Raw genomic sequence first — 10,574 nt, 5'->3', positions numbered from 1 at the left:
GTGTGTGTGTGCCCACGCATGGGCACACACATCAGGAACTGATTACTTACCTCTTTAAATATTGAATTTCTTAAGTTCTAAGGTGAACCTTTCTTTTTAATATTTCTTTATTGCACATTTTAAAAATCAATAATAGAATTCTATTGCATCTAGGTACGATTTCAATGAAAGAATGTGTTCAAGATATTGTGCTACACTTCATACACTCCGTAAAGGAACATATATAATAGACATTTCTCTAAGCGCCAGAACTACTGTGTTATTTCATTTAAAGAATGTACTATACACACCATAGTGAAAGGGACACACTATGTAACGTCACAGGTATAAAAGATGCTTTGAAGAATGACAGAATTACATTGTGGATAGTGTTTTTTCAAGGAACAAATGTTCTCAACTCATGGACAGAATTTAAAATACTCTGTAGTGGCATTAGTGAAAAAAAGATGTTTCTAAGACCACCACTTGTGTATATAAATAAAATCATGTTACTTCATTCAAAGATTGTGCTCATCACACTCTATGGCACTTAAAACAGTCTGTACTCATTTGTTTTGTTTCTTAAATACCATATATGAGTGAAATCACTTGGTATTTGTCTTTCTCTGACTGACTTATTTCACTTTGCATAATACTCTGTAGCTCCACCCATGTTAATGCAAATGGTCTTTCATGGTTTAATGTCCCTGAAATTAAGATGTGTCTTACCATCGATGAGTACATGTAATATGGTAGTGCTTCATTTTTACTGCATAGTTGTTGTTAAAGTGGCATTTTTATAGTGGATGACCTTTTCAATTCAAATACAAAATACTTGGAACTTCATCTCTGTGTCTCTTTTCATAAAGTGTAGAAGCAGTTTGCTGGGTGTCAAATGGTCTCACTGTTAATCAATTACATGGGGAAATTCAGAGGGTGTCAAGTGAGGTCTTGACTTCAGATTCAAATGTTTTATTCCATCTTATACAGAGTCCATAAAGTAGTGACAGCTTGGGATTGGCTCCTCTAGCCCAGTGCACTTTTTGTGTGTGTGTGTGTGTGTGTGTGTGTGTGTGTGTGTGTGTTTTAGTTTATTTATTTATTTTTGAGAGAGAGAGAGAGAGAGAGGAAGGAAGGGGCGGAGAGAGAGGGAGACACAGAATGAGAAGCAGGCTACAGGCTTTGAGCTGTCAGCACAGAGCCCGACACAGGGCTCGAACCCACGAACCATGAGATCATGACCTGAGCCGAAGTTGGACGGTTAACCAACTGAGCCACCCAGGAGCCCCAAGCCCAGTGCACTTGTACTTGAGATTTGTGCATGGGTGTGGTGCTCGTTCCTGGACTCCTTGGAGAAGCACATGACCAGCCTCCCTTGGTTGGTCCCCCTCCCACCCTTGACCCCTTTCCCTTGCATTCATCTTTCTTTAGCTCCTACAGCCTCTTCATCTTCAACAGAAGTATTATCCTTGTATTGGTTTCCTTTTGCTGCTATAACAAAATCACCACACATTTTGTGGCTTAAAACAACATGCATTTATTGTCTTACAATTCTGTAGGTCAGAAATCTGACATGAGTATCAACTGGTCTAAAATCAAGGTGTTGGCAGACTGCATTCCTTTCTGGAGGTTCTAAGGCAGAATCCATTCTCTTGCTTTTTCCAGCCTCTAGAGCCCAGCTACGTTCCTTGGCTTGTGGATCTTTCTACCATTAAAGCTAGCCATGTTAAGTCAAATACTCCTCACATTACATTACTCTGACCTCCTCTTCTGTCTACGTCTTCCACCGTTAAGGACCCTTGTGATTACATTGGGCCCTCCCAGATAATCAGGATAATCTTGATTTAGTATATGTGCTGCCGAAGCGAGCACAGGATAATCTTGATTTAAAGGTCAGCTCAGTAGCAACCTTATTGCCATCTGCACTCTTAGTCTGCTTTGCCATAGAAGTAGCACACTCACAGATCCTGGGGTTTGGGACTTGCACACCTTGAGTGGGGGGATTATTCTGCTTATTACGATCCCCTCTTGTTCAGTTTCTGTATTTCATTCTGAAATCTCTGAACTCTGAATGCTGGAAGGTTTTTAGAAAATCATTTGGTAGTAAAATCTCATCTGACCTGAACTAATTTTGTGGCAAAACTTGATCTGAATTAGTGTGAGGCCATGCATAGTTTTTTATTGATTACACTCAGTGAAACTATTTATACATCTTATCACAGAAATATTAAAGTGTTTGGGTATCAGGTGCTCCCCAAGGAGGAAATGATGTAACATACAATACATGCACTGTATTATCTTTCTAAAATCTAAGAAATGCTAAAGTCTAAAACCCATTTCATCCTAATAAATTAAAATAAGGGAATGTGGTCCTATATTATTACTATTACTATTCTTCTTATTATTATTATTATTAACCTGTAGTTACATTTCAATGAAACTTCTTAGGCAGTTTTACTAGGTCCCATGCTACAGAGGAGGAGAGAGGAGAGAAGGGGAAATACATCCCGTCCTTCTGTATACAGTTACCAGGCATCCCGAGGGGTTGTCTGGATATCCTCAGAGCACAGGCTTATTGGAACTCTAAATCAATGAATTTGTACTTTCATTTGCCTTGAGTGTTGCAAAACATTCATTTGCCCTGAGGTGTTTCTTTGTTGTTTGTTTAAATTTTATTTATTTATTTTGAGAGAGAGAAAGAGGCAGAGAGAGAGAGGGAGAGAAAATCCCAAGCAAACTCTGCAGCATCAGCACAGAGCTTGATGTGGGGCTTGAACCCACAAACTTTGACATCATGACCTGAGCCTAAGTCGGTCACTTAACTGACTGAGCCACCCAGGCACCCCTGCCCTGAGGTGTTTCTATTCAATTGTGTACACAGCTTTCAATAGACATTTTGGGATCTAACACTTGATTTGGTGATTTTATTATTTTTTTTTAATTTTTTTTAACGTTTTATTTATTTTTGAGACAGGGAGAGACAGAGCATGAACAGGGGAGGGTCAGAGAGAGGGAGACACAGAATCTGAAACAGGCTCCAGGCTCCAAGCTGTCAGCACAGAGCCTGATGCGGGGCTCAAACTCACGGACCGCAAGATCATGACCTGAGCCGAAGTCGGCCGCTTAACCGACTGAGCCACCCAGGCACCCCTGATTTGGTGATTTTATGAAGACATACCTAGATGCTAAGACCTTGAGTATTAGATCACCGTACACTCTGATTTAGCCATTTCAATTTCCTTTGGCTTCCATGAAGAAGTATATGTTCAGAAAATAAAGTCAGTTTTCAATGTTAAAAACCAAGATTAAGTAGAAATTGGCATCTTACATTCATTCCATTCCATTCCACAGATTCAACCAACACTTACAGCTTTTTACAGGTCAGGCACTATTCCTGACACTGGGAATATAAAGGAGAACCAGCTCTACTAATGTGAAGTTTTGTGGGGTATTTTAACACACTATGGTAAGGGAAATGATAAATGAGGGCACATAGGAAAAATAAAAGTATTTATTGGGTTGGATATAGCTTTTTCTTTTTTCAACCATCAAATTGACTTATGCCTGAGGCTGTGGTATAAACGTTACTGACAAAGCAGAGGTAGAGAAAAATGTTTACAAGTAGTGCTTGGTACACAGTATATGCTTATGAAATAGTTTTAAGGTAACCATGGCTGCACTGGGACCTAGTTACTAGAGCTTGGCTATGTTGAGGTAGGTGTCTCTTGCCTACTGCATGTCTGGACATCACAGTGCTACCCTTCATCCTGTTGCCGGGACACCCAAGACCTTCTATTATATTTCACATTTGTACCTTCCTTGCTGTCAGTTGCTCTTCAAGGACTATGTTCTTCCTGTTTAACTTGGTGTTCCTTCTCAACACCAGTGTTTCAAGTCGCTGATCCTTTGTGTCTGTGCCATCCTGCTATAGTTAATTGTCTACGCATTGCTGAGCCCCAATATGTAACATCTAATATTTTAAGAATATATTTCAATTATATGCTTGTATCTTGATCAACAATCTATAATGAGGTTATCCCCTTTCAGAAAACATAAGTCTTCCCTTCAATCTCTTCATGGCTGACTTCATCTCCTGGTTCCTGAGGGTGTAGATCATGGGGTTCAGGACCGGGATGATGACCGTGAAGGTGATGGAGACAGCTCTGTCCATGGGAAGGGCAGTGAAGGGCCGGGCGTAGACGTAGATGCAGGGCACAAAGTGCAGGGTCACCACAGTGATGTGGGCGGTGCAGGTGGAGATGGCTTTCCTCCTTCCCTCCCCAGCGTGAGACCTCAGCATCATCAAGATGACTGTGTAGGACACAAGGAGAAGAGCAAACCACAAAGTAGTGACTAGACCATTGTTGGAAATCATTAAGACCTCAAGAGCAAAGGTGTTGGTGCAGGCGAGTTTGAGGACCTGGGGGACGTCGCAGTAGAAGCCATCAACAACATTAGGTCCACAGAAGGGGAGGGGCAGCAACAGGGAAATCTGCACGATGGAGTGGACAAAGCCTCCCACCCAGGAGGCCACGATGAGGGCAGTGCATCGCCCCCTGCTCATGATGGTCACGTAGTGCAGGGGCTTGGAGATGGCCATGTAGCGATCGAAGGCCATGACAGAGAGAGAAAAAATGTCTGCCCCCCCGAGGAGGTGGAAGAAGAAGATCTGAGTGATGCAACCATTGAAGGAGATGGTCTTCGTCCTTGACAGAAGGTCTACGAGAACCTTGGGAGCGGTGATGGAGGAGAAGCAGATGTCCAAGACGGAGAGATTGCGGAGCAGGAAGTACATGGGCGTGTGAAGGCGGGACTCGCAGGTCACAGTGACCATGATGGCAACATTTGCTAACACAGTTGTTACATAAACTACAGATAAAAAGAAAAATAAGAGCAAGCTCAGCTCTTGAGACTGGGTAAGTCCACAAAAAATAAATTCAGACACCTTGGTATAATTTCTCAGGGCCATTGGATATTTCTTCCTCCCTGTACAGCTTTGAAAGAGAGAATAATATTACTGAGGCATTGAAATCAAGCAAAGTTTGGGGCGCCTGGGTGGCTTAGTTGGTTAAGCATAGGATTCTGTGTCTCCCTCTCTCTCTGCCCCTCCCCCTCTTGTTCTCTTTCTCTCTCTCTCTCTGTCTCTCAAAAATAAATAAACATTGAAAAAAAAATAAAAAGGGGCATCTGGATGTTTCAGTTGGTTAAGCATAGGATTCTGTCTCCCTTTCTCTCTGCCCCTCCCCCTCTTGTGCTCTCTCTCTCTCTCTCTCTCTCTCTCTCTCTCAAAAGTAAATAAATATTTAAAAAAAAAAAAAAAAGAAAGAGGGCACCTGGATGGCTCAGTCAGTTAAGCATGCGACATCGGCTCAGGTCAGGATCTCACAGTTCCTGGGTTCGAGCACCACATTGGTCTCTGTGCTGACAGCTCAGAGCCTGGATCCGGTTTCAGATTCTGGGTCTCAGTCCCTCTCTGCCCCACCCCCCTCACGCTCTGTCTCTGTCTCTTAAAAATAAATTAACATAAGAAAAAAAATCAAGCAAAGGTTTATCTCATCTGTGGAAACTTTGTAATACAGCTTGAAGTCTGGGATTGTGAGGCCTCCTGCTTTGGTTTTCTTTTTCAAGATTGCTCATGCTCTTATTTTTAATCATATTATCTTATTCTTCATGAACTTGTTGTGTCACCTGGGGAAGTCACTCACTTCTCCTTGCTTCAGCTCCCTCATTAGTCTAAAATGTGGTGTGGGCTGGATCATTCGTTTCCCTACTGTACTCGTTGGGGCCTTTGACATCTGTTAAAATCCACCCCTAGAGGTTGCTGAAGAGAACTGAGGAAGGCTTCGTGGAAGGTGCTCCATGAACCGGAGCATCTCTGATTTTATTCTCATTGCACTTTGTTTCCTTAAGAGCCATTGGAATAAACCAACACTCATAGGCCTTTCAGTGACAACATAATAGGGATCGATTTGAATAGCATGTTATAATTTTATAAGCTACTGCACACCTAATAACAATCAATTTTTTTCAAAGTTTATTTTTTACTTATTTTTTTAAAAATTTTAAATGTTTTATTTATTTTTGAGACAGAGAGACACAGAGAATGAGCAGGGGAGGCAGAGAGAGAGCGAGACACGGAATCCGAAGCAGGCTCCAGGCTCTGAGCTGTCAGCACCGAGCCCGACGTGGGGCTTGAACTCATAAACCTCGAGATCATGATCTGAGCCGAAGTTGGACGCTTAACCGACTGAGCTGCCCAGGCGCCCCTCAAAGTTTATTTTTGAGAGAGAGAGAGACAGAGAGAGAGAGACAGAGTGCGAGAGGGGGAGGGGCAGAGAGAGAGGGAGACGCAGAATCTGAAGCAGGCTCCAGGCTCTGTGCTATCAGCACAGAGGCCGACAGGGCCTTGAACTCATGAACTGCAAGATCATGACCTGAGCCAAAGTAGGACGCTTAACCGACTCAGCCACCCAGGCACCCCTACAATCAATATTTCTAATATCGCTCTGAAGCTAGGGGGAAAAGTGTTAGCATTCCCATGTCAATTAATACTGAAACTGAACTCAATAAGCATTTAGCCAATTTTTCATGGTCATATAGAAAATCAGCGGCACAGGAAAAGTAGTAACACAAGTCTCTTCTGTCTCTTGGTTCTAGGATCTTTCTACTCTTCCGTGCTGCCTGCCAGCTTCAGGCTATATAAATCCAAGAATAATTTGCATGAGGGACTCTTTACACAATTTTCTGGTCCTTTCAATGGTGGGTCTCATCAGCCCCTCCATTTCCTCTTTCCGTGTCCAAGGAATTGTAGACCATTGCCCTTCTATTATATTTCAGAAGTGACAAGACTTCTTTTCATTTATTTATTTTTTAAAAAATTTCATTTCATAGATATGCAGACATTAGGGTTTAACACGAAGAAGAGGACCAGGATGATACTCTAGGTGGTTCTGCTCACAAAGACGACAGCACGGTCCAGGCATGCATACATAGAGGGCATGAAGCGCAAGGTTACCACGGGGTTGTAGGCACTACAGGTGAGCCCTTCCTGTACAACCCAGAGCAGTTTCTGATAAGCTTAGGCTTTCCACTGCCGGATGGAGTACGGATCGACAGCCAAGGGGACAATGGTAGTGCCCCCTCTGCGGAGGCCATATGTTCTCTTACTAAAGCATCCTGTTTGGGAAGGGAGTGGCAAATCCAATTTAGAGGATTTTCAATTCATTCTATTTTGCCCTTGGGATTCAGGAGCAAGCAACCTTTTATTGCTTGAGTGTCAATTCTGAAAAAAAAAAAAAAAAAGTTCCAGGGAGGCTTAAGAGACACACAGAAGGATGTAGAGAAAGCTAGCAGTGAAGCCAGACTTTGGTTCTCAGCAAAATACATATTCCACCCATGCCATTTTGATAATTTCTGAGAAGTTTCATGATGGTGGCAGTGGTGACAAAATTAACTCAGAGTTAGAGGAAAAAAGCCCTCCTCAGCCTACACATCTGTCTGAGCCATCTGGCACGAACATCTAGGTGGTCCCCAGATCATGCCCACCTGGGAAGCATTGCTCTTGGTCTGCATAGAAACAAGTTCTGAGAGCCTTAAGAAATCATGTGGCTGAATAAACCCCAAACACACATTGCATCTTATTTGCTCTGGAGAATATCACTACTTGCCTTGTTTCCTGTTTATTCTGTCTCTGTGGGCACAGTCATCTCTGCAGGAGGTACTGGTGGGTAGCATGTTTTATCCAGAAGGCTTATACTGAGCCACTCACATTGCAAGGAACCTGGGCACTGTGTAAAAGTTCTGAGGATTTTACTTTCCTCACCTGTCTCAATTTGCCCCCTTTTCTTGGTCTTCAGTTAACCCCTTGTCATTTCTCCTTAGATGGTTGCAAGTTTCCTAACTGGTGTCCTTTCCTTCAGTGTAGTTTTGTCTAATTCATCCTGTCTTTTCCAGAAATGTAATTATAAGTCACAAATGGCACCATACAGTCCTTTGTTTGAAAATCTTCAATGGTTCCCTATTGCCTACACAATAAAGATTAAACTCCTCTTGATATCTGGTGTCCTGTTTCCTTTGATTCTCTGTTTCGGGTGTTTAAATTGTTTAAAGTTTATTCTGTTTATTTTGAGAGAGGTGAAGGGAGAGAGAGAGAATCCCAGGCAGGCTCCACAGTCAGTGTGGAGCCCACCATGGGGCTCGAAATCATGAACCGGGAGGCCTGAGCCAAAGTCAAGAGTCAAACACTTAACCGGGACTGAGCCACCGAGGTGCCCCTCAGGGTGTTTAAATGTTATGCAAATTATTGCTGGCTAACGCCTTTGGATCTGTGTTCCCATTGTTCCCTCTATCCATCATGCCCTCCCCAACCCCCACTTCCAGAATCTCCTATTTTTCCACCTTCACAGACACTGATCTTTCAATACTCAGGTTCAGAGTCTCGTTTTCTGTGAAAACTTTCCTGACACCCCTTTGTGACTCATCATTCCCTGCATTGACTTCTCTTCTGGCGCTTGTAACAGATTATTCCATCTAATTTCTTACAAATCTGTCTCTCCTTTGTTCACTATAATTTCCCCATTACCCCTCAAGTTCATCCTGCCTGCTCAGGGTTCCATTCATCCTGAGATCATCAAAGCTTTACCTAGTCTGGAGCATATATTAGGTGCCACTAAATGCTTTTTAGATTAATGAACAAATGTAGTTGATAAGTGCACATCATGCCTTATAAGCATTGGCACTGGAGTGTTGGGTGAGTGAGAAAGATCTTGACAAACACAGGCTAAGAAATTCTTTTGTTAATGTCCTTGACTTGACCTCAGGGATGCCAGAGAGAGATGCATTTTCCAGGCTATAAAATAGCTTTGTGACCTTGAAAAAGTCACTCCTCTCTGTGCCTCATATCCTCAGTTGTAAAACAGTCTTATTGGTGTGGAACAATACTAAGGGTTTTGGAGTAGGGCATACCTGGGCTGGAATTCTGCCTCTTGTTTCTTTGTTACTTGGAGCAAGTCCTCTACTTTCCTCCTCTGTAAACTTGGAAGCATAATACTTACTTCATTGGGTAGCATAAGGAGCAACTACGTTCATGTCTGTAAAGTACCCAGCACATAGTAGGCACTCAATTAACTTGATTCCTTTCCTTTCCCCCTGAAAACAGGATCATCCCTGTTTTCCCTGAAGAGTTATTTAAGAAGACTTTTGCAGAATATAAAATGTTATTCAACAGAACAACAGTTTGTCTTTGAAATCACTTGCTTGTTTGTGTTTCGGTGAACTTGTGTGGGTTACCCAAGTGGACTGGAGCGTTCATGTGCTAGGTCATCAGGTTTGGGAATAAAGCTGCCTCTGGATCAAAGGCCAAAGAGACCCAGTGAGTCATGGGCCATGTGTGGATATGGAACTGCCTTTGAAACCTCTACAGCTTTTAAGGGAATTTGAGGCATTTTAAAGTCTTTTTTTGTTTGTTTGTTTTTTGTTTGTTTGTTTTTTTAAGGAAGTACCCATCTTGTGTAAAAACACTCTGCGATCCCCATGGACAGACCCTAAGCTGCAACAAAATCTCTCCAAATGCATCTCAGTTGTTTCACCAAATACAAGCTGCTGACCCCGTGTCGGGGGCCCTTTCTCCCTAGAAAGATAGCCCTCCTTTCCCAGCATTTAACATCCACTTCCATTTTCTCTCACTAAACTTTTGATCCTTTTTTACAGTGTCTGGTACACCGGGCACATTTTTCATGCTCATCTTGTTCATGCATAACCCACAGTGTCTCACACTGACTCTTCCATGTCCTTACCTAAACCTTTGGTATCCAACCAGGAATTCACGCCACCTGAGACCCAGTGGGGTGCCAGTGTGTATGATGCCAGGGAACCTTCGTGTTAGAACGTCAAGTCCTTCTCACGATTGGTTACATTAGACTTCAAGGTCTTGTCTTCCACCTTCACATTGGAAAGGGCAGACTCAGGGATCATGTCATCTTGGCTCTTCTGCCTGTCCCAAAGTGTCCCTGCTGTGTATACTGGTCCCTCAGGCCCAAGCCTAACATGAGAATTAGCGAAGGGAATTTATTGGATGTGAGTGTGGAAAGAGAACGGACCCTCTTCGATCATTTTGGAGTTCCAGCGGGAATTATTAAAGTTTCCAAGTCATTATTGCATACAAGTCCACACACACACACACACACACACACACACACACGCACATGCACGCACGCACATATACAGATGCCCATGTTTCTTTGCTTTCTACATTCTTGTAAAACCCCAAAAGACATAAATCTATCTGTTCTGATTCTCTGGGTTTTAGGGAAACATATTAATAGAAACATCTAATCCCATATGATCATTCATTCTCAATGTGAGCAGCATGCTGAAGGGGACAAAAATTGGTTTTTAAGGATGACAAAAATCTTAGATATTACAATGATGTGTGGCCTTCAAAGAGCCTCAGTACATTAAAGGATACACAGTCTATCTTTGGTATTAAATTTTCTCATGGGAGAACAATTAGGAAAAATATCTGGGACACCTGTGTGGCTTAGGTGGTTAATTGTCTGACTCGACTCTTGATTTCTGTTCAGGTCATGGTTTCACGG

General features: G+C 42.6%; 1 protein-coding gene across 2 annotated transcripts; it reads right to left on the bottom strand.

The window, feature by feature from the left end:
- Nucleotides 1-3,632: 3,632 nt before the first annotated feature.
- On the bottom strand, nt 3,633-7,205 carry LOC102951312 (olfactory receptor 4D9-like). 2 transcript variants are annotated; one of them, XM_042958512.1, is made up of 2 exons: nt 7,147-7,205; nt 3,633-4,848 (listed from the first exon to the last, which is right to left on the bottom strand). In XM_042958512.1, the coding sequence occupies exon 2, from the start codon at nt 4,811-4,813 to the stop codon at nt 4,013-4,015; it is 801 nt and encodes a 266-aa protein (XP_042814446.1). In that variant the 5' UTR covers nt 4,814-4,848; nt 7,147-7,205; the 3' UTR covers nt 3,633-4,012. The 2 variants fall into 2 exon arrangements, with proteins under 2 accessions (XP_042814446.1, XP_007092201.1); XM_007092139.2 differs by lacking the exon at nt 7,147-7,205 and having other exon boundaries at nt 3,633-4,948.
- Between the last annotated feature and the right edge of the window lie 3,369 nt (nt 7,206-10,574).

The sequence above is a fragment of the Panthera tigris genome, chromosome D1 (assembly GCF_018350195.1).
Source record: "Panthera tigris isolate Pti1 chromosome D1, P.tigris_Pti1_mat1.1, whole genome shotgun sequence".
NCBI lineage: Eukaryota > Metazoa > Chordata > Mammalia > Carnivora > Felidae > Panthera > Panthera tigris.
The sequence above is the reverse complement of the archived record's forward strand: the minus strand, read 5'-3'. Positions and strand labels throughout refer to the sequence as shown.